Source organism: Onychostruthus taczanowskii, unplaced genomic scaffold (assembly GCF_017590055.1).
Source record: "Onychostruthus taczanowskii isolate IOZ18803 unplaced genomic scaffold, ASM1759005v1 scaffold3, whole genome shotgun sequence".
NCBI lineage: Eukaryota > Metazoa > Chordata > Aves > Passeriformes > Passeridae > Onychostruthus > Onychostruthus taczanowskii.
Genome location: NW_024500349.1, coordinates 23,532,673 through 23,559,504, shown reverse-complemented (window position 1 = coordinate 23,559,504; position 26,832 = coordinate 23,532,673). Strand labels below are relative to the sequence as shown.

The following is a 26,832-nucleotide window of genomic DNA, read 5'->3' as shown; positions in this document are numbered from 1 at the left end:
TAAAGAAAATTTAAATAAGGACCTTGTTTTCTAGCTTTGGCCTACCAAACAAAAATGGTAGAATAAACAGGTTTTGCCAAATCGTTCTCCACAAAATATTTAATTTCAAAGCTAAATGTTCAGAGAGCATTCTGGATTCTCGTTCCTGGTCAGAAACACTAAAGATGATGCTGAAAATAACCACAGAAAGCATGGATGGGATGGTACAGTTGGTTATTTTTCACTCCAGTTTATGTTGATGAACTGAGCAAAGATAATTTAATCATTTCAGCTTTTGCCTTTCTTTAACCCCATGCTGTTCATACTGTTCTCTTTGTAGTCACTGAACAAGAGACTAAAGTGCCCAAGAAAACCATCATCATGTAAGTGCTGATTTTTTTTTTTTTTTTTTTTGGGGAAAATTTGGGGTTTTTTTCCTTGCTGCCTCTGCATGATCCAATAACAAGCTTGTGTTCATTGGCCGTGCAAGTGTGTTCATCCCCAGCCCTCCAGATCCCACGGAATTCTGTGCCATGTCAACTGACCACCTCAAAAAAAATCCTTTTTTCCTTTTCCAAAAATAGCAGCACTGGTGTTAGACACAGCCTGGGACAGTGATTTTATGATATTACACAAAAAAAATATTCTTCCTAATGCTGGTGGAGTTTCACAAGAGCTTGGGAAGGTAGAGTCTGACTTTCAGCATTGAATGAAAAAAACCCTGAAAACTGTCTACCTGAAAATATCTACCAATTTAACAAATATCTCAGAGCTTAGAGTGATTTCTTCTGGCTTTATTCTAAATTTTTCAGGAAAGCCATGTATGATGGAGCAGAAGGAAGATGAATATTTTTATCCCCTTCTATCTCTGTATTTCTAATATAAATAATTGTGTCCTGATGACTTGGTCTAGCCTGGTTTATTCTGGATGCCTATAAAATGCAAGGATTAATTACTGCAAAAAGCAGTATTTTCTCAGTCATACACAGCCTAGAAGCCAAGCAGCCATTAAAACCTTAATTTATCTTCTTAAGTACCACAGAGAAATACATAATAAAATTGTTTCATGTGCTGGAAGGGGGACCTGACCTGGGACAGGATTTCAGAGCAGCTCCAAGCCACTCCAACCATGTCCTGAGAGCAGGAAGGAGTTATGCAATGGATATTTTGGGGAAATGCCTTCCCTCAATAGCTGTACTATTCTAAAATCAGCCCTTGACTTGGACATGAGGCTTAAGTGGATGTATTTTATTTTTGTTAGACGTAAAATTGCAGCTGAAGAACAGTTAAGAGTTGCTTACCTTTTATCCTTTTTATTGTTTTCTGTGAGGATTATTCCTTTAGACCTATGCACTTGGCCCTTTTGGAGGCAGTGGTTTATAAGTTGTCCCCCTCAAAAGTTGCAGATAAGCTCAGTTAAATTGCCAGCCACTAGATTTTTTTCACCCTGCAAAAAACAGAAAATAAAGTGATTTTACCTGTACTGCCTCAAGGACCAGAATTCAGACTGGAGCAACTGAACAGAGAGTTGGTTTTTTTTGGTTTTTTTTATATCACATTTGATAATATTGCGAGAAAGTTGTGAGCAGGAGGGAATCCCAGAGCCAGTCCACATCTAAAACTTGGTAAATCTCATTTAAGGATATCTCTGTGCCTGTGTCTGGAGCAGCAGCATTAATACTGGTGGATTAAATAATATTTGTTAATACAAAATGCCATCAGTTATGCTGATTTCTAAATTTCTGAGATCTCAGTTCCATAGGCTGTTGTTCAGGACAGCTCCAGGAGGAATCCCTAAATCAAGGGCTGCAGCCTCAAAGGAGTTTGGTAAATTCAGGTGTGGAATCTCAGGCAGAAATTCTCCTCCTTTTGTGGTCATGAACTTTAAATAAGAATGGGCCTCAACTGAAATTGGGATAGTGATGGGGAAAAATCTGGGAATAATTCTGTAAGGGCAAATTCCAACTCTTAATCTGTAGCAAGCTGATGAACAGAAGCAGCTTTAAAACTACAGTGAGAAAATAATAGATAATTGAGAGATGGGATTGAACCATGTCCATATATGCAAATCCCAGATCCCAAAAAACCCATTTTGACTTTGCAACATAGATCATGGTCTGCTGCAAGCACCCAAGGATTCATTCTCATCTAAAATGATTTAATTCTGTGTAATTCAGAAAGGCACCATGGCCAGTAGGAAGGCTCTGCACAGACCTTAAAGGTCCATGGAAAAACTGCAGAAAACTTAGGGAAAAGAGTAAAGCAGTGGAAATGAGCAGCAGAAGAGAGGGTGCTCTGCAAGGAAATAAACCTCCCTGTAGCTGACCCAGTCCTGGACTCCACCATGTCCTCAAAGGGAGAGATTGATGGTGGAAACAAACCTGATCTCCAGAGAAGAAGGAAGTACAAGTTTTCAAAACTAAGACCAGAAGACGAGAAAGGCTGCAATGAAGCCAAGAGCATTAATATTCCATGATGGATATAAACAGGTTCTCCATTCTCAAGGGCAAAAGTCAGAGCAGAAATGCCTGAAGAGCAGAGGGGGTGACCTTCAGCTCCACGTGGCTGTGACTGGAGAATGGTGACGAGGAATAGAGGAATTAAAAAGCTGCTGTCTCTATTCTTAATTTCAGTTCAGGCCACTGTTTGACCCTTTAGTTAATTCTTTGTTTTTAGCCCCATTCCTTGGAGGTAGGGACAGAATCTCACCAGAGAAACAAAATGAGTTTTCCTGTGATTTCCACTGGAGCAGATGTGGAGCATTGGTTTCCTTGTGCTTGCCAGGAAAACACTGGCAGAAATGTATTTACCTAAAATAAAGGTAAGAAACACCACAGGAAAAACTTGCAGGGAAAACTGCATGCATATATTAAGTATATAAATTAAGAGCACTGGAGCCTTGGGTTAGAAGGGACTTTTAAAGATAATCTAGTCCAACCCCTTGCTGTGAGCAGGGACAATTTCACCTTGATCAGGCTGCTCAGAGCCCTGTCCAGCCTGACCTTGAATGTTTGCAGGGATGAGGCATCTACCACCAGCTCAACTTCAGTCAAAAAGTCTAAAGTAAAGCCAGCAGAAATATGCTGAGAAATCATAATTGGGCATCCCAATTTGGCTTGCTGTTCCTGTGTCTGTTGGAGGCAGCAGGATCAGGCTGTGTCTACACTAATGGTGTTGTGAAGAGTAAAAAAATTCATTTTGGCATAGATGACTTGTGCAGATGTTCTAACTTTCTTTTCCTGGTCATCTCCACATTTTAAGGGTTAATTCCTTTCAGTGCAACTGTTCTGCATGTGGAAATGCAGACCTCTGGTCTCAAAAGAGGCTGTAATTAAAAATAAAATTAAAAAAAAAGAGAGAGATATGTTATATTAATTAAATATTATTAAGAAGACACCGACACTACTGCAATAAAGGGCATTTAACCATTGAGGTGGAAGGAATTAGGATTTTAGCCAAGGTCACTCAGGAAAAGGTTAAAGCCTTGGAGTGTTTTAAATTTTGGGGGGGTCTAAAAAGCAGAGTAGGTGATCAACACAAGCACATGAAATACAGCAGCACCCAGCAGAGCATCTCAGCTGGATGTGCTTGTTGTGTGCTCACACCAGAGGAGGTTCATGGAGCTGGGGTTTTCCCTGGGGAAAAGGGCACTGGATCAGGGGTGTTCCCCGGGGAATAAAAAGGGCACTGGATCAGGGGTTTTCCCTGTGGAAAAGGGCACTGGATCAGGAGTGTTCCCCAGGGAATAAAAAGGGCACTGGATCAAGAGTTTTCCCTGTGGAAACAGGCAATGGATCAGGAGTTTTCCCTGGGGAAAAGGGCAATGGATCAGGAGTTTTCCCTGGGGAAAAGGGAACTGGATCAGAGTTTTCCCTGGGGAAAAGGGCACTGGATAAGGGTTTTCCCTGCATCACGAGCATGTGGGTGTGTGCTCTGCGCGTGTGTCCCTCCCAAAATGACCGCTTCCCCAAAAGCTGGAATGCTCACCCCAACTAACCCCACGCGGCGCCTCGGCCGACCGCGGCATGTGCTGGTGGAGTGTGGCTCCCCAAAAAGTCTCGTCTTCCTGCCAACTCCACCCCTTTCTGCCACCAGAGAGGAGACCATAACCACGGTGGTGAAGAGTCCGAGACAAAGGGGAAGGGTTTCTCCTGCACGTTCTCCTTCAGGTCATTCTCCTTCCCGCTCCCCACGGGTGGAGCCGGCTCCAGAGCCGGTTTATGTCTCCAAGATCAGGCAGCCTGTCCACAGACACGACCAGGAGGCAGCACCAAAGTCTGCTGCTGTTCCCAGGCTGTATGTCACAGAACATGAGGACATGCAAGGGGCAGCGGCGAGAGACGTCGTTGTGGAGAGCACAGTGGAAGAGAAAAAGCCCAAGTGGGTTGAAGTGGAAGAAATAATTGAATTCAAGGTGAAAAAGTCACCAAAGCCCACAAGGAAAAGAGGTTCTTCCCCAGCAAAACAGGAAAAAGATGACTCAGGGGTGTTAACGTTCACTTTTCCCAGCTCAAGGCCGAAGCGCTCCCCAGAGGATGATCCAAACACAAACAACTCCAACAATAAATTGGTGGAACAGTCAAAATCTCTGCCGAATGAGGGGCTCTCTGAAGGTGACATCCAGCCTCTGGTGTATACGACCGAGCAGGAAGGACCTCAAGTCAGCAGCGAAGAGAGAAACTCCCCATGTGGGTCTGAACAATTAGGAAGTGATTCATTTATGGATTATGGGTCTGAAGGGAAGAGCTGCCCTCAGGAACCACGTGCTGACTGCAGGTCAGGCGCCACCTCCCCTCTGCTTGCCTGTGGGGGCGAGCCTTTGGTCTTCAGTTTTGGGACAGCTGCTGGAGACCAACACGAAGTTCTGTTCTCCCTGGCCAGCCCAGAGGATAAGGAAGGGCTCGATGAAGTGGATGTGTCTTGGCCTGTTGGAGACGAGGTACCTGAAGTAATACAGGACATCCTTCCCGAAGAGGACAACGTCATAGTGGACGAGCCAGAGGAGCTACACACCGACGACATCAGCACGCGGGACCGCAAGATTTTAACCCACAACGGCAAACTCTTAACTCTGGAGGACCTGGAGGATTACGTCCCTCAAGAAGGCGAGACCTACAGGTGCGAGGATCAGAAGTCCACGGCGGAGAAGCCCTGCGAGATCTCCGTGCTGCAGACGGAGATCAACGAGCCGACCATCGGCAAGCCGGTGCTGCTGAGCCTGGTCAGGCCCGTGGTGCCCGAGCCCAGGCAGAGGTTCTTCAGCCAGTACGAGGAGCACGTCCCCGGGGCCGTGTTTGTGGCAACCTCTCGGGTGGCTGGCATGCCATCCTCAGGCCCTTCCAACATCTCCTTCCGCGTGAGCGACGCCCGCGCGGCGCCTCCCGGCCCCTCCTTCTCCGTCAAGCCCTCGTTCTGCACCGAGGTCCAGCGCTCCGCGGACAGCGGGCAGGCCAGCTTTAAAACTGAAGTTTCCACCAGAACCCTCAGCTACGGGACTGTTGGCGAGCCTGTCACCTTGCACATCAGCACAGAAGACCTCTCCCAGAGCTGAGCGGACGCAAGCATGATTTTTAACGCCAAAGAAAGCAGCTTTATGTAAAAAAAAAAAAAAAAATAAAATAAAATATCAGAATTGTTGTAGGCAAGGGGAAGTGGTGGCAAATATTACAAGGGAATACTTTAGAGGGAAATGTGTTTAAATATGATGTGTCAAGCTTTTCCAGTCTTAAAGGGAACAGTCTGTCAGAACAGTTTGTAACTTTAAAAGCTTTGATCTAGGTGAACATGTATCATTCCATAGTGGAGCAGTGATGGGAGGTTTAGGAAAAGCCTGATTATTCTACCTATGACAATATAGATGAAGAAGTGTGTTTTTTTGTCCATTAACTTAATGATTTTTTTCACGTGCCAGTTTTTGGTGTGGCAAGGAGGTGAAAGTATCAAAGCTTTTCAGCATTCTTCAGCAGCCCAGGACAGGGAGTGTCTCCTGTCACCGTGTGGGCCCAAAGGTCATGAAGCTTCACTGTGCTTTGACTCTGCTCTACACTTGTGACACCAATTAGCTCTACCAAAATTTCTTCATAAACCTTTCAAGATGCACAATCTGGTTGCATTTTTTTAACCTTCTGCCATATGATGAGATATATAGTAGATATTACATATACCAGGGATTCAAAGGGCTGCTCAGGCATTTTTTTGGTTGAAATCCCAGTTTGACTCTAGTCAGTGAAGAGTCCCACTGTCATGAGGAAGCAAGAGTTTTGTTGTTCTCTTCTGCTTTAAGTGAAAATGACTATCTTTTCTAAATGACTGATATTTTCAAATCCACTTCCTAGTTGTCTGATAATGTAGGTTTCATTATTCTGCATTCTAGTGAGGTGGATTTATAAACCATATCTTTTGAAATATGAAGCAGTTAACATGCACTGAAAGATTAATGTGCTGCACAAAATAATTTCTACAGCTGCAATCAAACATTAACAAGTACAAAGAACCACAGATGTGGTCTTCAAAGGACCACAAATGTAGTCTTTGCCAATAAATATGACTGGATGAGTATTTGTTCTCCTGAATGTGCCAGTGGTGAAACATTCCTGCTAACAGATTGATCCATGATATTCCCTGTATGTGTGTGATAAGAGGAATTTACCACTGAGCTATAGCAAAGTAGCAGGAGCGCAAAGACAGATTAAAAAAAAAAAAAAAAAGAGAGAGAAAAAAGAGCTTTACCATAAATATTCAGTTGAAACATAGATCTTTTCCAAATGTATTGGGCTGCCAGTTGCAATTGCATCACATTACTGTACCCAGGAAGGCTGAGATGCCTCGGAGAGGGACTGACTGTGGGGTTCCTCTGGAGCTTTCCAGCAGGAATGCTACATGAGGGGGAGGCTGAGGTGCACTGAGCACAGCCCACCCCTGTTGGCTTCACCAAAAATGGATGTAGCCCAGACCTCCGACAAGCTGCTCTGAAAAGAGATGAGCTCCCAGGCCCAAATCTTGGTGCCAGATGGAGCTCATTGGTCTCAGCAGAACCCTGCACTGGCCCTCTCTGCTGACAGAGATGTGGGGTGAAAAGTCCCCACACCCTGTCCCAGCTGAGCTCTGTAGAAGTGTTCATTTGTGGTTTCAGTTGTGGTTTAGGGAAGCCAGAAATGATCAGGCACAGCTGAATTTCTAAGCAGCATGAGGAGAGAGTTTCTGCCTTGGGAAGGAATGGATAATGGTGTTTCCCAGCCAGGTGATATTGAGGAGCTTGTTCTGGAGGCAATATTCCTGCCAACAGGGAATGAATTCACAAAAGGTGCTTGTAGAAAACTTATTTTTTTTTTTCCTTCTGCAGCTGCACCTTGTGCTGACTAAAATGAACATATTGATTTCACAGCCTTTCACTTTCAACATCCACTCTGGATGTCGTGTGCACTACCTTCATGATATAGGATGCTTTTCCAGTGGTGAAGGAAATCAAGCTTCCCTTATGGTACTATCCCATTTTTTATAACATCTCCTTGGTTTATACTGTTTGTTTTATAATGAAGCAATACGATGGATATATATATTAGTGCTTTTTTCATATATTGCACTGTACGTTGGAAAGTAACAGGCACACAAGAGGGAAATGCTTTCAAAACTAAAAATATTTCTTTTATTTTGCGCCTGATTCTGATCACAGTTATTCCAGTATCAATCTTGATTAATTCCACAGAAGGAAGTGGATTTTATTCAGATTTATGAAGATACTGCTAAGAAAAGATTTTGCCCTGTGATTGTCTTCCAAATATGTAATATTCAAACAAAAGATGATGAGGATGTGTAAAGGAATGTGGAGGTTTCCTCCTGGTGTGGTCAACAATCAGGTTTTTCTAAAGAATCTCTAAGGTTGCACTTCAGATGGTCATAGAAGAAATAATTATACTTTGATTCATTAGCTCAAAGCAATTAACATCTGTTTACATTTTCATTTGATATTTAAGCAAAAGAGAATCAATTGCAGGGAATTTTTAAAATCCTATGCAGGGCTCTGTTCAAAAGGTGAAAGGTTTATGAGACGTTCTTTACATATACTTTCAAAATATTTTCTTAGAGGTTAAAAATTATGCTTGTAAGTGATTAAACTGTGTAGATAACTAATGAGATGTGTGGGGATTTATTTCCTGTAGATGAAAAGGTACAGCTGTATGAAAGATTTTAATACAGTGAATGTTTTACTGAAATTCCTCGAGACAAATGGGTATTAATAAAGTGGAAACTTCAGTTTGCTTGAGATACAAAAAAAGAAAAAAACCACACACACAAAAAAAGGTCAAGTGCAAGATATGCTGTTAGATGCTGGGTTTAAATCAATAAATATCTTGCATCAGCTGTCACTGGACTTTTTGGGTTTCTGTGTTCTTTGTTACAGCATTTGATATTCCATCAGCTCATGCTCTTCTCCCACTGACTTCAGCAGGAACTGGATTGCAGTCCAAGAATATTAATGCAGTTGGGCTCTGGCTCCTTTTTATGGACAGTTTCAGGAGTGTTGAAGTGAAGTTTTAGGGATATTTCCAGCTCAGGAATCTTGAATGATTCACATCCTCTTGGGTCCTTCTCTGAGACCAACCTGGAGCTTCAAAAGATGTGTCAGTCTTGAGTTCCTGGGGATGGGCTGAAGTTGTGGGGTCAAAAGGCTCAAGGCTGAGATTTTAGAGCTGGGAAAGGGGTTGTCCATCACAGGGTGTCATCACTGTGGTTGTTTGTTAGGTCTGTGTATCTTGGGGGATCTTAAAGTTCCTCAGCCTGAATCAGTGTCCAAAAGAAGGAAGTGGTGAAATGTCCCCTAGGCAGGGAGGAAAGTGCTGGTGTTGGAGCATGGGAGAGAGCAGTGGTTATATATAACCTCTAGATCTATATCTATCCACCTGTGAGTATATTTCCTAATTGAATGTTTCATGCCTTTCCAATCATTTCACTCACTGGCAGCTGCCCAGTTCACAGGACAGCACCAGTTGGCAGAAATCACAGCAAGAACACCGGAGAATCCAGGTATTTCTCTAGGAAAATATTGGATGTCTTCCAGCCAGCCCAGTGCTGGTGAACATTGATGGGCAGTCTGCGACATCATGTGAGCAAATCTTGCTTTTTTTCCATCAACAGATTCAGGAAATAAATATTTTGTCACCATCATGATCATTGAAAACAAAAGTCAAGTGAGAGGTCTTCATCCACACATAGCCTTCAACCTTATTTTCTCAGGTCTATAATGGGAATTGACTTTCTTGAGGCCAGGAAAGGAGCAGAATCAAAACCTCTACAGGGCATGCTCATTAATGTCATTGACATTAAACAAGTCAGAGCTGTTTATGCTCTTTTTTTTTTCTCAAACCATGTGATTATTTGAGTTCTCTCTCTTGATTGGTGAGCAATCACATCACCAGTGGTCATGAAATTGACCATTGTCTTAAACTGACCTGCATTTTCTCTGTCTTCATGATTACGTGGGGGCTTTCCTAGGTACATCCATCCCTTTGTTGTGCCTTTTCAAGATTTGTGGGAGGTTTATCAGGCAGGAAATCGGGTGAGATGAGCTCCTGCAGTCTGTGATCCCATCCCAGCCTTCTACATCCCAACCTGTTAGAAATATTCAGGTATTGTGAAGCAGGACAAAAACATCACCCTGTGAGCAAGGAGTGGCTCTTCTGCCAGACTTTGATGAAAAAGAACATCCCTCCCTTCATTCCCCTGCCTTTCTCCGGAGTCACTGACAGCTGATTCCTGTTCACTCCTTCTCCTTCCCCATGAGATAACATCTTCCTTCGTGTAGGCTCTGTATCAGTGCAATGGGTTCATTTCACTGCTCTTATCCAGTGGTTGGTTCTTCTCCCAGAGGGTGCTGGCACTGCCCAGGCTCCCCAGGGAATGGGCACAGCCCCAAAGCTGCCAGGAGGGTTTGGGTAACACTTCCCAGGAACAAGATGGGATTGTTGGGGTGACTGTGCAGGGCTGGGAGCTGGGCTGGATGATCCTTGTGGATCCCTTCCCCTTGAGGATATTCTGTGATTCTCTGATTAATAAAGGTATTTTTGACAGACCAACCAATGTTGGGTTGAACTGGGAGATGGATCCTTTGTTCCACTGTCTGGCAACAGGCCAGGTGTATTGTATTTGCAGGGTTTCTAGAAGAAAGAAGGAATGATGAATCTCACTCAGGCAAACGGATTTTTCCAGAAAATATGACTGTGACACAGGTGTTCACAAAGGTGGCACAGTGTCCCCAGCCAGCTGAGATACAACTTTCCAATGCATTTCATGCCAGCCTTCTTGTTTTAACTCTCAGCTACGCTCCCTCTTGCTGGAATAAGCATTTCCCCATCAACTCTCCTCTCTAGGAGGGGAAAATGACACGGTGGCAGATATTTCCATGGGTTGGATGGTGCTGCTGCTTTCTTTTTGGCCCCGAAGAGAGAAAAGTTGTTGTTCTTGTCTGTAGGAATGACTTCCCCCCAGTCAGAGATGGAGACTACTGTGCAGGCCTCGCTGCAGCGCGCCGATCAGGAGATCAAGACAGCCCTGAAAAAGCTGCTGGACTCGGCGTCACTGCTGGTGACTCTTCCACCGGGCATGCGAGCAGGTGCTGGCCTTGGCCTTGGCCCTCCTGGCTCTGCTCCTTCACTGCCCTCAGGGGCAGCAGCCGGGCCCTCTGTGGCAGTTCATGAAGCCAGCACCCAAACCCAGACTGCTGCAGGCCATGGTAGGTTTGGCATAGAGGTGGGAGATGTCCCCCGAGAGCTGAGAGACAGAAAAATATTGAGCATGCCAGTAATGATGGTTGTAACCTCATTTTTCTGTGTCGTCGTGTTTTAAGCAGATGATGATTAAGAGAGGGCATTCAGACCATGGAGGGTGGGTTGGGGTTAGGTTGGGTCTAAGTTTGGGGCAGATCTGTCTGGAAGCAGGAAGCGTTTGAAAACCTAGAGTTTGGTTCATCACCTGCTAAAATTAAGGAATAGAGGACTTTTTTCCACCTTTGGGCTTTTCCCCTGGTCTTGCTTCAAGTATTTTTGGGGAAGAAGGTGGGGTGAGATCCCTCCTTTACATTCAGATAATCATTTGGGTTTTGATTTGGTGGGGCGGGTAAAGGTGGTTGCTTTATTTTATTGTTTTCTGTAAACAAGCTGGAAATGTCTTTAATATCCTGGACCAACTGTCAGGGGCTCTCCAGGGGGTTGGGTGCCTCAGGTTCACCTGCATTTCACTGACCCTGGAGCCTGGGCAGACTCCTTGCAGCTTTTGTGTGTCTAAACCCACCTGTGTATGTGGCTGTGTCTTGCCAGGAGAACAATTCCTTTGTCTTCTGTTGTTTTTAAAAAATAGTGGATGAGCGACAACCCTTCCACTCTTCCTCTGCTTCTGCCATAACAACTTGTCTAAGCTGTCTCTGTGTCAAGTCAGAATAACTGTTCTCAACCACTGTTAACTCAAAGGACAATGCCAAGTAACATTCAGCCCTCAAACTCCAGACAATTCCTTAAAAAATAAATATTCTTACTCAAAACCTAGCAAGAATGAAAGCTGTTCGTAGTATCAGACCCAAAATAACAGCATATAAAAAATGTCAGGGTTTTAAAACCTTTTTTCCTTTCTCGTCACAAATCATCTTTGGAAATAATCCTCTGGTGGAATGGGATGACTCAAAAATCCTAAGTAAAATGTCACCTAGCAGATTGTTTCCTCAGTCACAGCTAAAGAGAAAATACAATAATGATATGGCTTGGCAGGTCTTTCAGCTGTGCAATACTAAACATGTTATGGGAGTTATTTTAATCAGATGGAGACTTGACAACTCTCTCTATGATACATGCCTTAAATAAAAAGGAGGCAAATATTTCAATAGTGCTGGTGATAGGAGAGCACAATCCCACAACCTGGGATCTCTGATACAGTAACTCCTTGAATAACCATGTTTTCCACCCCAATGGAGCTGTTTTATGTGATTTCTAGAAACAGCTGCTCTTTTCCAAAACCAGCCAGCACCAAAGATCCCTAGAGAGCTCCCTAAAATATTCCTACCTGCTGGGTAGAAGACTCCTCCAGATTTAACCTTTTCTCCTTAAATGAAAAAGGAGATGATGCACTTTATCCTATGGTATAATTCCAATGGTCAATACCAAAAGACAATCAGGTACTTTTGGTATGTGAGCTCAAACCAGGTTTTGAATCTATATCTGATAAAATAATTAATAATAAAAGAAGAAAAATAACTGAAATGACCATCAAGCTGCACCATCTTTTGGTTTCATCAAGCCCCACGTGCCAGACCTTGGGCTGGTGTAACTCAGAGCTGTACAAGGACGTTTTCCAGTGGAGGTGCAGCAATGCTGATGCTAAAACATCACCAGGTCCTCTGTAAGAATCCATATTACCTCCATATCAATTATACTGATATTGGTCTCTTTCTCCTGACAGAACCACAGCACACAGCCTCCAGCTGCACCAAGGGAAATACAGGTTAGATATCAGGAAAAAAGTTTTTCCCAGAAAGGGTGACCTGGAGAAAAGGAGACTCAGGGGTGCCCTCCTCACTCTGCACAGCTCCTGAAAGGTGCCTGTGCTCAGCTGGGGCTGGGCTCTTTATCTCTTTCTCCTGACAGAACCAGAGCACACAGCCTCCAGCTGCACCAAGGGAAATACAGGTTGGATAGCAGGAAAAAGTTTTTCCCAGAAAGGGGGATAAAGTTGTGGAATGGCTGCCCGGGGAGGGGGTGCAGTCACCATCCCTGGGGGTGTTTAACAAAGCCTGGATGTGGCACTGGGGGCCAGGGTTCAGTTGAGCTGTTGGGGCTGGGTTGGACTCCATGACCTTGAAGGTCTCTTCCAACCTGGTCGTTCTGGGAATTCTATGAATATCCTCAGCCAGGACCTGCTCTGACCACCAGCTCACATGGATGTGAGCTCACTCATGTCCCTGGTGCTGTCTGTGACCACAGCAGTGAGTCAGGAACTGTTCTAACTCAAAACCAAATTGAAGAATTCACATGGATAGAGCTAACACTGGGTTATTCCCTGGAATGCATTTCAGGGGTGGACTTGGCAGTGTTGGGTTGATGGCTGGCCTTGCTTTTAAAGGTCTTTTCCAACCTGGATGATTCTGTGATTCTATTACTTCCTCACAGCCATGAACCAGAACTCAAACACGGTTAAATTATCTCCTGCAAAGGCTGTGTGAACCCACACTATCCTTCCAGCTGACCTGTATTTCCCCGTTCCTACCAGCTGCCTTTCCCACCTTTGTCTGTGTGTATCTCCTTACAGAACAGTCAGTTTAGCCCAGTCAGCCAAGTGCCACCACTCTGGTGCTGTCCAACTCCTTTGCTTCGTGTGCTCTTTGTAGAAGTGCCAAATTCTCCTCTAACCTTCCGTGGCTGCACGCAGCTGAGGTCAGGTGGGCTCAGGTCTGGCACGAGGCACACCAGAGATGGCTCCAGAGGTTGGCTCTGGGTTTTGGCTGTGTTCTCATGGGTGTCGTGTCTAACTTGCCCAATTTCTGCTGCCAGCCAAAGCTCAGAGGGAGGTTCCAGCTGAAGAAGCAGGGGTGCCAAAGCCCAGCCCTGCTCCTTCCCAGGAAGAGGAGGCTGCTGGAGGGGAAAGAGCTCAGGAACGCACTGTTCCCATCGACAGGTAAATACCCACCTCCTTATATCCAGGATATCCCTGTGTATTTCTGACTTTGGTGGAAGAAAAGCAAGTCCTCTGTGGTGGACCCAAACAGTTTCTTGTAGGTTTGTCATTATTTTCAGAATCCTGGCGACAATGCTTTGTCAAAGAAGGGCAAAAAATAGTTGGAGAGAAATTAATCCCTCCCCCCAAACCACAATTCTTCCTGTGTTAATTTCAAGGAAATAACTCTTTGTCTGCTGGTTAAACAGATCAATGGCAGGGTCTTGTGTGGCTATGCCATGATCTTTTCTCTTGGGTTTCTTGAAAGAACATCCCCAGATGCAGGGGCAGGAGGCTGGTACAGGAGAGAAGGAGACGTGGTCTGGGACGTGCACAGTGAAGTTTACATCGAGACCACAGAAAGAACTCGTGTGTACAAGACTGAGGAGAAGACTCCAACAAGTAAGACCAAACTCTATTTCCCTTTCCCAGTCCCATGATTCTCACTGTCTTCTCTTTTGGTAACAACTTCTCTTTTTTTTTTAAATTTAATTATTTTTAATTAATTTTTTTAATTTAATTTTTTTTTAATTTTTGAGTGGTAACTGTTTATTAAACAAAAAGTAGCAGATAAGTGTGAAGATAAGAAGCCTAAAAGTAATGTCAGCATGAAGAACCCCAAATATATTGCTGTTGTACCTCTTGATTTTACTTTAAACTACTGTTACATCCTAAATGGCCTGACCTATAAATCCCATTTGGGTAACCCCAACCCTGTCAGCATGCTGGGAAAGAAGTTTCAGTTTCATTTGCATGCTGCAAACGCTCTCTTCTCACCAGGTCCTCCCTACATGCAAGTGACAATAGAGGACGTGCAGGTGAACTCTGGGGAACGTGCCAAATTCCAGGCAGTCATTGAAGGGACCCCTCAGCCCACAGTTCTGTGGTTCAAGGTGAGTGCAGACTCCTCCCTGGCTCAGAGTGAGGACTGTAGTGCACAATTCCACAGGGAATTTCATCTGCTCTTTCCTCCCACACCTCTCACACTACCCTCTGTCTGTAGACTTTATGGAGCCAGCTGTTCCCACTGAACCACCACCTGTCCATCCCACCCTGTGTTGTCACCATGTCACCCTGCAGAGAGGGAAACCAAGATGGTTTTGGGGACCAAAGAGAGCAGGAAGAGAAATTGTTTCTACCTGAGTGCCACTGAGATGTGTGCTGCAGTCTGGGGGCAGGAATGGGATTGAGTGGTTTGTCCCAGCTGCCAGTGTGACTTCCAGGCTCTGTATCTTTCCTGCAACTACTTAGTAAAATCAGTGTGACTAAGGACAATGAATATTCCACAGAAGGGAGAGCAATTATTTATTATTCCTTAGAATATTGTCTAGAGCCTCCCTTCCAGGCTGAAGAGCCCCAATCTGCTGTCAATTCTTATCTGGAAGCTCTTACAGAGGACACTGATGATGATGTAACAAATAGTACCATACCATGGGCAAAACCAAAAGCATTTATCAAATTATTCTTTGTGCCTTAACCTTCATTTCTTCCCTAATAATTTCTAGTATCTGGTACCTTTTAGGTTCCACCAAGCACTGAGCTGGTGGTGCCGTGGACTGATTTACTCTAACTTGAATTTTTGTTACAGTTTAATAAGGAAAAGCTCAGAAATAGATTTTATGTGGGAAAACAGGATTGCATCACTTCATATTTGTGCTATTATATACATATTTGTATATATTGTATTATATATTTTTGTCTTGCATTTTACTGTCATAGGGACCTTTTGCAAATGCTCACAATCCGCTCTTTATCACACACACTCCATCCTGCCCCTTTCTTTATAGCATTTATGAAAAAAAGAAAAAAAACAGAATCGCAGAATCATTAAGTTTGGAAAGGCCTCCAAGATCACCGAGTCCAACCTCTGACAGAACACCACCTTGTCAACCAGACCCACATGCAGTTGTTTCTTGAACACTTCCAGGGTTGGTGACTCCACCACTCCCCTGGGCAGCATTTTCTCCATGAGGTTTGCTCACATAAATAGTCTGTCTTGTAGCTCTGCTCCCATATCTTGCTTCTTGAAGTGATACCTTGTGCAGGTTGACCTAGAACAAAGACTGGACAGAGCTAAAGAATAAACCAGGGATTGATTCAAAGGATCTCCTCCATGGATCCACCTTGGGCAGCACAAGAGCCCAGCCAGAGCTGCACCCAAGATGAACCCAAATGGTCCCAAAATGCACGAGCGCTCACGGGGTCTCTCCCTGGGATCAGCTCTGCTCCATGTGCACATTGCAGTTCAGTGTCCAATTCCAGCTCAGCCCCTGCACTCCCATCCTGCTTGTTTTTCTCTCTCCAGCCCACGGGGTTTGTGCTCTTGGGCTGAGATTTGGATCATTTGTCCTTGGTGCCCAGCTGGAGCAGGAATTGTTTTGTCTCCCTGCTCTGTGCAGAGAGCTCACCATGCCCTGATGTGAAGCTCAGACCCACACACTAAAGCAGCACAGAATGTGAAAATATAAATGCTGAAACCTGAGGCATCAGAAGAGCGGGAACACCTCTTTCCATCTTGGCTTTTCCAGTGCCAAAATGTCATTTCTTTCCCCCAGGGCACTTCACTGCTGACAGACAGCGACAGGGTCCATCAGGGCAAGGAAGGAACAATGTATTTCTTAGTCGTGGACAATGCTGCCCTGGAAGATGGTGGTGTTTATACCTGTGTTGCCAAAAATGCAGGAGGGGAGGTTTTGTGCAAAGCAGAGCTCGTCGTACGTGAAGGTAATGCCACCCTGTCACCTGTGGGGGCAATGCCACCCTGTCACCTGTGAGGGCAATGCCACTCTGTCACCTGTGAGGGCAATGCCACCCACTCAGCTGCAGGAATTGTCTCCACTGCCATGGCAGTGTGTAATTTGTTGCTGTCATCTTCTGGTGCCTGTATGGAATCTGTTCCGTGTTCCTTTGGAGCATTTATATACGGCCAGTATGGCAGGATCCACGATAAAATCAAATCACAAAATCCCAAAATGGTTTGGGTTGGAAAGAACCTTAAAGATGCTCTAATTTCCACCCCCTGCCATGGGCAGGGACACATTTTACTATCCCAGGTTCCTCCAAACTCCATCCAACCTGGCCCACTTCTAGGGATGGGGCAGCCACTTCTCTGGGCAACCCCAAAGTTCATTTTGACACATTCTTCTTACCAAACAATTCCACTTAATTCTCCTTACAAGTTTAGAAGACCCCTCTAATTTTTCCTGCCTTAAATTGTCCTAACTTTGTTGTAATTGTTGTAATTGCTGTAATTGTAATATAACTTTGCACACTATTAGCAAGGCATTGTTGTCTGAATATTTACCCTTTTGTTTTCCTTCATTTCCAAAGCTAAGAAAGACCAAGAAGGAAAGAAAGTGGCCACCAGGAGAAAGCTCCACTCCCATTATGAGGTTAAGCAGGAGATTGGAAGGTAAATGAATTTTCCAACTCTACAGCATCACTGCCAGGGACTATCTCATTGCCCATCTGAGCTGCTGAGGCAGAGGTGGGTCCTGGGAAGTTGGAAATAAAGGCAGAAGTGGGATGTCGCTCCAAGGTGTGCTGTGGCAGCTCCAACCAGAGAAAACACCCAAAGGCTCACAGATTAGTGCCTGGATGTGGTTTCTTGGCAATGGGAGCATCCCAAGCCCATCAGGTCTGTCCAAGGGATGCAGGAGCACCAGCACGAGCATCAACTGCAACAGCTTTTCCCTTGATGGGAACACATTGCTTCCCTTTGGAGACAGCCAGGAGAGGGCAACAGAATCTCACACACAGCAAAATGAGCTTCTGCTGCTGGAGAACTGAAGCATGGAGCAGCAGGGAGCTGTCAAAGCCCAGGGTGGGGGAAATCTCTGCCCAGGTTTGATCAGGGCTTGTCCTTCGATTCCTGCACAGGGGCTGCTTCAGCTTCGTGAAACGGGTGGTGCACAAAGGGACCAGGGTGTCCTGTGCTGCCAAATTCATCCCTCTGCGGAGCAAAACCAAGTCTCGAGCCCATCAAGAGAGGGATATTCTTGCCTCTCTGTCCCATGACAGAATTACCAGGCTGCTGGATGAGTTTGAAACACGAAAAACGCTGATTTTGATTCTGGAGTTGTATCCTTTTCTGTGCAGTTGTCTGAAGAGTCTGGGAAGTACTGGGTAGAGCTCATTTATTAAATATCTAAGTAATTAATTTTTTGGTTTTGTTTTTTTTCCTGAGAGAAAAGGGCACACACAATTCTTCTCTGCACTGCAGGACAGCACAGCTCTGTGTAAGGTTCCACTGCAATCCTCATTTCTGCTGGGTGAGAAAAATCAGACTTGTATATACAAGTGTGAATGAATCATTAAGCACCAAAATTATTTCCTGACACATCTGGAAGTTATGAGCTCTGTTTCTGTGAGATCCAGTCTAGGTGAGCATGAGGGAAATGCAGAACAGGAACCCCAAAATCAACAGGCAGATTCTAGCAGAAGTGACACCAGGTTTAGACCAGCTCAGTCTCTGCTGCAGCAGAGAGTTTCGTGATGATCCCATAGCCTGAGATCCTCTCGTGAGTTCTGCTGGATGGAGGAGGTTCCTGAGTCAAAATAAGCTTTTCCATGTGGTTCTGTTGTCCCTTAACACCACTGCCAGATGCTCCAATGAAGAGCTCCTGGACCGTTTATTCAAGAAGAGCGTGGTCACTGAAGCTGAGGTGATTTCTCATTTGAAAGCACAGAGTTGGTTCTTTCTGCATTTTCCTTTTGGAATACGACAAATGTCTTTGAACCAGTGATAATCTGTCAAAGCAGAATCAGCCTTTACAATGTGTTCCTGGCAACTTCCATTGCTAGTTTGGTTTATTTGGGGAATAACTACAAACAGCCAGGGGGGTTGACCACCAGGATTGCATTCAGCCTAAAAAAAACTATATTTGCTCTCTTGTCTTAATTTCTTTGTTGTCTGTCATATGGAGATCCTATCTACATTTACTTAATACCACTTTATCCCTGTGTAACTGTATTCTATCTACTCCCTTTCTGTCCTTAAAAGAAAAGCTGAATTTATGGTTTCTAAGGGATTTTTTTTACATCTTTGGTGCTAAAAGTTCAAAATGTTTCACATCTCCCATCTAGTAGCTAGGTGTCCAATACTTACTGGTAAAATCAATTATTTTTATTATGAATTCTCAGTGGGAAAAATCATATAATGGTGTGGACTGGGAGGGACCTTTAAAGATCAAATGTTGGTGAAACCAGGAACTCTCCTATTTACTCTGTTTTATAATTGTTTATTTATTAATTGTTTAATAATGGACTCAATTCTCAGGTCAAACTGTACATCAAGCAAATTTTGGAAGGAATCAAATATCTTCACGACAACAACATCCTTCATTTGGACATCAAGGTAATGAGCAATGACGTGTTGGCCTGTGGTTCGGTGTTCTCTGAATTATTCTTACAATTGAAAAGTACTCCCTGCTCTCAAGAAAAATTCCCCCTTTTATTTTCATTTTCATTCAACAGCCACTGAATATCCTCATGGTTTATCCTGAGAGGGAAGACCTGAAGATCTGTGACTTTGGGTTTGCCCAGAGGATCACGCCCGTGCAGCCTCAGTACAGCAAATACGGCTCTCCAGAGTTTGTTGCCCCAGAAATTGTTTCCCAGTCACCAGTGTCAAAAGCAACTGATATCTGGTAATCTCTCATTTTCCCAAAAAGCTTTTCCAGGCCCTCAATGGCCTGAATTTCCATTAGCTGTTAATTAGTAAATGGAGCAGTGATAATAACACAGGAAACCGAAAGCGAACGTTGACAATCCAAAAGCCATCAAGGCTCTTTAAAGCTCCTTCTGTCTAATTTTTTTCAGCCGTAATTGAACTCTGACTGCTAATTAATGCAAAGGAGCATCTTGGAGGAGATGATCTCTATTCCAGGCAGTAACTAGATGGAATGATCCTAAAGGGCTTTCTAGAAAAGGCAAAAAAAGTAAAAAAAAAAAAAAAAAAAGTATTTTGAGTATTTTCCTCTATCTGTGCTTTAAAAGTGAAGGCTTGCTTGAGAACAATTAAAAAAATATTGAAGGGGGAAAATGAATGGAAAAACCAATAGCTTTTGGGATTTATTATTCTTGAAAGGTGAGGAAAAGGTGATCTTGCTGTTCCAGGGTGTCTAGTGGCAGGAAGAGGGACTTGAGAAGGATAGAAAAATAGTGACAAAAAATGACATTTGTGCTCCCTCTCTCCTCAGGGCTGTTGGAGTCATCACATATTTAAGGTAAATAAATCTTGGAAAAACTCCCCCAATAACCCTTTGTCCATCAGAGCCCTCCAGCACTTTCAAGGGAGGGATTTGAGTGGAGCATTCAGTCCTTCCATAATAAGGACAATTTATTTTGTGGTTTCCTCATTTCCTGGTTGTTCCTCACAAACATTGCAAGTCCCAGGCACGGAGCCCCTCAAGGATTTAAAAACCCCATGTAAACATTTGTGCTTCTATCATTTGTAGAGAAAACAGAAACCTAAAACCTGTCTCCTTTCATTTTATGGTGTTCAATAAATAAGCCTCACGTGCAAGTCTCCATTTGCTGGGGAGAACGACAGGAAAACTCTCCTAAATATCCAGAACGGGGAAATTTCATGGACCATTCCTGATGTTGTTCACTTGAGTGAAGATGCAAAGGACTTCATGAAAGGGATTCTGCAGCAGCATCCCAAGTGAGTGCCCTCCTGTGCCTCCCTCTGTGCAGAGCTGTGGGTGTCTCAGCAGGCACATCCCAGCTCATCATTTGGTTTGAAAAGTGGAAAGTTGAGTGAGATGTGCTGCATTTTCCCTAATTCTTCCTCATTATTCCCCATTACCCAAACCACAACTCAGATATTTGCCAAATTGGCCTCTCTCTGGTCTGGTGATGTCTTTGCTCCCTGCCTCCTCCAGGCTGAGGAATTTCTGGAATGACACAGATGAGTGGGAAGAGCACGGATTGGTACAGAGGGAATTAAATAACATTGACCACATTCATTAAGCAACTTCAAGTACAAAAGTTGGCTTGAAGGCATAATTAAAGGTGTTTGATTTTAATTTCATTCCTACTCTTTCTGCCTGCTGCCAAAGCTGTTTTCACTCTGGCCACCTAAAGAGGCAAAGCCACTCTCAAAGTTGCTCTGCACATCCTTGAGCCCTGTAAAGAGCCATGAGCTCTTCCCAATCATCTGTGGGGAGGGTCAGACCGAAAAAGGAGGATGTTTTCCTCTCAGGAGAAGGAAACCTTGAGTTGGAAGCTGCTGTGTGTCTTTTTGGCTTCTCTGCTCCAAATCAGCATCCCAAGGACACAGCCCTGAATGTCCGCGGGTGTCCGCATGCAGCAGCACCTTCAGGAAGATCAGTGATTGCTCTTGGAGGGAATTTCCTACTCAAATCTCAATCTGTTCTCTTACCAGATCCAGGCCGAGCGCTTTGGACTGTCTTTCCCACAAATGGTTCATGGTAAGTTTGTCTTGGTCCTTTATTTGTCAATTTTATCCAATTTAAACCTCCCTGGTGCAACTGGGGCCATTCCCACTTGTTCTGTCACGTCAGTATAGAAAGGAAACTGGCCTTGCAGACCAAAGTTTATATTCCAAAGCCTTAAATCACTAAGGAAAACAGTTAAAAATTAACAACAGCAAAAAAGATTTAATGACAGGTATAGAACAGGGCTTGATTTAATCACTGAAAAGCTGATTTTGTCTGCAATTTAACTATGAAAGGACTGCAGCATTTGGTCTACTGTAACTTTCCTAAATTAAACAATTGTGTAAAGAGAGAATTCTAAAAAAATAAAATCACAGAAATGCCTCAAGAAATGAAATCAGGATTTTTTTTAACCAATGGTTTTCTCTCATTCCATCTGGCAGCACAACGTCCCTCTTGAAGCAGCTCATTTCATTAACACCAAACAGCTCAAATTCATTGTGGCTCGGAGCAAGTGGCAGGTGAGTTGCCCCTAATCTGTGTTGATTCTGTTTAGTTATATCTGTTTTTAATTGCTGAATAATTTATTATTATAACTGATGATTTAATATCTGAATCTTTGAAAATCTTTTGGGCTAGGACAGCAAGCTCAGCAGAGATCTGAGCACGGCTGGGAGTTGGGAAAAAGCCCAGGAGAGATGAATGTGTCAGGAATTAATTATTTGGGCTTTTACTGCCTAGAAACCCATGCAGGTGCCTGTAAGACACAAGGTTGTGCCTAAGTTAGGTGCCCTCAGCTGCCTTTGCAATCGGAGCTGAATTACAGACAGGTGCCAAGAAAATGCCTCTTTTCCTGAAGTTCTCTCAAATAATTAGATTGATTGCCTTCTGAACATGCCAGTTTCTCTCTGCTGGCTGGAAGGAAAGGCCCAGCTTTAAATGAGATGCCCTACATGGCAGAATTTAGAGCAGAGGAATCCCATCTCCTACACTTGGTAGGTCTTCTGCTGGCCTAAGTCACTGTAGGTTTTATTGCCCTCAAAGGATTTAAAGCCATTTACTCCAGCAAGTCTCTCACCTGAAGTTATCCATCAAAAACTCCTTTCCATCTGTTCTGAGTGGCCAGATTGACTTTGGAAATCTCAAACAGAGTCCTGTTTCCTCCCCAGTCACCAAAGTAAGTGTGTTCCCTGAAGTCAATTTAATTTCATGTCAGTAAATGAGGGAAGAGGAAGATTTGGAGAGAAAAATGAGGCCTGAATTGGTGACATGTGCAGAGGGTGGCAGTGTCTAATCAGACTCAAGGATGTGGTATTTAGGGGTGCAGGAGTTCATTTTGCTGTGCTTACTTTCCATTCTCTGACCACATCTCCTCGTGCTGTGTCACGTTTCCTTCTCAGCGCTCCCTGATGTGCTACAAATCCATCCTGGTGATGAGGTCCATCCCAGAAATCCTGGAAAGGACCCATGACAACAGCTCCCTGGCCATCTCCCGACACCTCATTGAGGAAAGCACTTCATCCAGCACCAGTGGCTCCTCTTCAGACAACGAGAACTCGAATTTCCCCCAAAAGAGGCACTTTGGCTCCACCCCAGAACTGCACTTGCCCATGTTTGATGCTCCGAGCTATCCCGAGCCTCTGAAACATGAGAGTGAACGGGTGCACTCCAAAAGCTCCATCCCTCCAGTAAAACCCATGAGGAGGAAATATGCTTCAATGAAGGGTGAGGTGGGGCAAAAATCACCCACAGAAAGCAAAGAGTTCATGACAAGTATCTTACAGGAGAAAGAGGAGAGGCTCCTTCCCAGCCTTCGGGGAGAGCCATCCCAAAAAATTGGTGTTGCTGAGCCTCCATCCCTGAGGGCTTCCACAGAAAGCACATTGCCTGTGCATCAGAAAGAAAAACCAGACACACCTTTATCTGAAAAGGACAGAGGTGAAGAGGCAGGGGATGGGGCAGAGAAGCCATCTGCCTGCGTTCCCAGGCAGAGTGTCATCAAAAGCACCTTCTACAGCCAAGCAACGGAGCTGCCTGCGAGGCCGCCTTCGTCACCAGGCAGGGACTTCAGAAGGCACCTGGACAGAGCCAGGAGGACTTTCCGGAAGGCTGGGTATTCAAAGGTGCCCCTCAGTGGCCTCCGTGAACCCCTCCTTGAGCAGTTTGAACTGGAAGAAGAAGAAGAAGAAGGAGATGATCGCAAAGAAAGTCTGCCGGGTTCCTTGACCAAATCCGCGTCGTTTGACACTGCCAGGAAGCCCCCCCACCCTGCCATTGCTGGTGCCAGCCGCAGCCGCTCCCTGGATGACTACAGGCTGAGAGCCTCCAGATCCCTCAGGGAACAAGATATCTTGGAGGAGGACTGTGATGTGTTGTCCCAGGAAAGCTGCCCTGAAGGCAGCGATCACTGCGACATTTCCGCAGGGCCTGGCAAGGGATGTTCTGTGGGCACAGCAGAGCAAGGGGACGTCAGGAGAGCCAGCAAGGATTGCTCAGGAGAGAAACCCTCTCCCTCCACACACTGTGAGGGGAATGGGTGCCCCCCTGCTGTTATACAACACGTAGAGGGACTTCCAGTGTCACCTCACAGGAGTGAGAATAGGAAGCATTTACTGAAGAAGTCAAAAGCCACTGAGATTGAGGAGGACATTGAATGTTTGGAAGGCAAAAGCCCCATTTCAGCTCCCCAGTGCTCAGATGTAACAGCACCATCAGCTCCAAAACATGAGAGCACAGAGGGTAAATCTGCCCCTGGCCATGCCTCTGACTCTGCTTTTCAGGAGGGCAAAGAGTCCATTTCAACCCTCACACAGTCAGAGACCACCCCAAAGTCATCTCCTCTGAGTAAGGGAGGGGTGTGTCTGCCCCAGGAGTCTGCTCCCACTGACACCCACCCCGACCTAACAGGTGGAAGCTTGCTTGTCAAAAGGACAGCCCCAGCCCCACCTTGGAAAGACAAAAGGCAGAAACATTCAGATGAAAAGACTTCTGCTCATGGCACTGCTGAATCTGAGCTCATGGAGCATGAAAGCTCTGCTGCTCCAACAGAACAAACAGAAACTGAATCACTTCCAGTATGTAAAGACAAAAGTGAGGAAATTCCTGGGAAAAGTGTTCCAGCAGCTACTGTCATGCTGAGCAAACAGCCAGCTACCCTCACAGCCGGTGAAGGTGCTCCTCAGAAGCTGAAGACCCATAAAGATGTGAGATCTGCTGTCCTGGAAGATGCAGAAGCAGCTGTTACAGGAATCACTCCACCATCAGCCCACGGTGATGAAAGCCAAGCACACAAGAAGGCTCCTGTTCACCTGGACACAGCATCAGCTGTCCTGAAGGGAGAGCAGCTCGCTGTTCCCAAAATCCCACCGCCAGGATCAGTGCCAGCTCTGGTCTCTGATGGAGCACAGCAAGCTCTCAGCAAGGAGAAATTTGCTGCTCTGAGGAGTAAAAGCTCAGCTGTCACAGGGGTTGTTTCCAGCTTGGCCCATGAAGGAGCTGAACCCCAGAAGGTTCCTGAAGGCCATGGCTCAGAGCCTGCTGCTCTGGAGAGCAGACACCCAGCCAGGGCTCTGTCCTCCCAAAGCACTGTCCTCCCTCAGGTCTGGGAGGGTGAAAATCAACAACATCCAGAGGTGTCAGTTCACAGGGAGATGAGATCTGTTGTGGCAGCAAGTGGAAGCCGAGCAGCTGGACAAGCTGGGGCTGCTCCTCTCCCCAAGGCTGGACATGGGGTGCTTGAGCATGGGATTTCGGATGGTCTGGAGAGTGGCAGTTCAGGTGCATTAACTGCTTCACAACCAGAAGTTGCTCCAGCTTCAGCCTATGAACTGGCATATGAGGAATATCCAGAGGGTTATGGTGAGGGTGGCGGCATTGCCTTGGAAAGTGGAAGATGTGATGCTGGAAAAGCTGCCCCACCGCTGCTCCGCAGGGATCATCATGGTCAGGAGCTGTCACACCATAGATCTTCTTTTTACAGTGACGAGGAGTCTGCTGTGCTGGAGGGCTTGGTGGATGAGATGGTTTCCCTCTCTGAGGAGATGAATGTTTGGGCAGAGTCAGTTTCTGGAGAGAAGGGAAGCAGCAGGCACATTTCTCCTCACAGAGAGATGTTCTACAAAGACAGTCAAGCACACGTGGACACATCCTTCCCTTCTGTCCAACAGGGCGGAAGAGGAGAAGTCACTGAGCAGGATGACCTTGCAGAACCCTACCTTGCTGTGAGTGAGGAGCCAGGAGACCTGGAAGAGCAGGGAGCACAGACAGTTCCTCATGAATGTGAGCACCTGGAGGACTTGGCATTTGAGACCTCCCCTTCCAGCCCAGAGAGCGTTTCCTCCACAGAGAGCTTGGACACTGCAAGACCCATCCACGTGCCAGTGATCAAGGACACTGGCAAACACCCAGAGGTTTCTTTGGTGAAAATCAAAGACCTGTCAGATGAAACACCCAGTCTTGGCAGCGGCCCCCAAAAATTTGACATCTCGGAAGTGGAGCCGGCCTATTTGAATTTCTCGGATTTGTACGACATTGTCTACTTCCCATTTGAGTTTCTGAGCTATAAGAAGCCTTCACCCAAACCAGTTCCTAGACGGTTTATGTTCCTTGGTGAAAGGGCAAGGTCCCCTCCTGCAGGACATCTCCATAAGGATAAAAGACTGTGCATCAGGGAACAGGAAGACAAGAACAGGAAAAACCGTTTGGAAATATCTGAGGATTCAAAGGCAGCTAACCTATTAGCCATGGGGAAAGGGGCAGAGAGCCACAAAGAAATGTATAGCTCCCAAAAGGACTCCAGTGGGAAGCAGAAAAGCTCTTTCCACACCAAGGCTGGACTCTTTAAACCATATGCAAGGTCTCATTCAGTGGAGCAGTCAGTGGAGCAGAGTCTGAAGAAGAAAGTAAAAGCTTCTGTTGCCCACATTTCAAGAATCCTAAAAGGAAAGACATCTCCTGAGCCAGAGGAAGGTAATTATTTCCTTCTGTTCCTTCACAGATTTGCTGCCATAACTGGGCTCTGCTACAGCTGCCCTCTTCTTTTTCTCCAGCATGTTTGAAGCTGTGGTTAGACTGGAATTGCAAATCTGGCCGTAGCAGGTTCTGAATTCAGCAGCCTCCACCATCAGGTGTCTGCTACTGGCTGGCTTCAGTGCAGAGCCAGCTGGGTTAATCCACTGATGGAAGGGGCTCAAATCCCCTGTTTGAGGTTGCACAGAAGCAGACCAGGGCTGGGTGATGCTTTCCTTGCTGCAGTTGTCATCTGACCGTGGCAAATCTCTCAGGTTAAAGTGACTGGGAGAAGCTGAAGTCACCCTGGTTACTGGACATGGGGATCTGTCCTTTCTCCCCTGCCATCCCTGGATATTCCCTGTTCTTCCAGGACACTGTTCTGTTTGCAGCAGCTGTCACAGACTTCCCTGTTAATCAAAGGCTGGTTAATCAGGGAACCTGTGACTATTTATGTGTGAAGGCAGAACTGTCACTGCAAATAGGTGCCACGGGGAGAAGGATGGCCTTGAATGACTTCTCATCCTTTCTCACAGCAGAGTTTGGTGAGCTGGGAAGTGAGGCAGCAGAAAAGGAGCTGCTAATAGGGGCTGAAGGATCTCTGAAGAGGAAATCAGCGCTCCCTTCATTCAAGCTACCAAGCCTCATCCCAAAGGAGAAAGGTATTGCTGTGGCAGGAGTCATTGGTTTGTTTTACCCTCAGAGGGTGATTCAGGAAATAATTGCTTTATCCATGACACGTTTCCCC

The 26,832-nt window shown here is 45.3% G+C and overlaps 1 protein-coding gene across 35 annotated transcripts in view; it reads left to right on the top strand.

The window, feature by feature from the left end:
- OBSCN (obscurin, cytoskeletal calmodulin and titin-interacting RhoGEF) overlaps positions 1-26,832 on the top strand; it is a 182,783-nt gene that overhangs the window by 144,335 nt on the left and 11,616 nt on the right. For 33 of the 35 annotated variants that reach the window (XM_041408719.1, XM_041408712.1, XM_041408708.1 and 30 more), the window contains 16 exons: positions 10,448-10,708; positions 13,512-13,635; positions 13,943-14,076; positions 14,455-14,567; positions 16,230-16,398; positions 17,005-17,086; positions 17,554-17,754; positions 18,278-18,338; positions 18,953-19,030; positions 19,150-19,322; positions 19,875-19,901; positions 20,189-20,341; positions 21,065-21,110; positions 21,521-21,598; positions 22,478-26,045; positions 26,621-26,746. In XM_041408719.1, the coding sequence (XP_041264653.1) occupies positions 10,448-10,708; positions 13,512-13,635; positions 13,943-14,076; positions 14,455-14,567; positions 16,230-16,398; positions 17,005-17,086; positions 17,554-17,754; positions 18,278-18,338; positions 18,953-19,030; positions 19,150-19,322; positions 19,875-19,901; positions 20,189-20,341; positions 21,065-21,110; positions 21,521-21,598; positions 22,478-26,045; positions 26,621-26,746 (5,394 nt within the window). Of the gene's footprint in view, positions 1-319; positions 363-4,074; positions 8,351-10,447; positions 10,709-13,511; positions 13,636-13,942; positions 14,077-14,454; positions 14,568-16,229; positions 16,399-17,004; positions 17,087-17,553; positions 17,755-18,277; positions 18,339-18,952; positions 19,031-19,149; positions 19,323-19,874; positions 19,902-20,188; positions 20,342-21,064; positions 21,111-21,520; positions 21,599-22,477; positions 26,046-26,620; positions 26,747-26,832 lie in introns of those variants that run through there. The other 2 variants (XM_041408706.1, XM_041408743.1) reach the window with 2 other exon arrangements.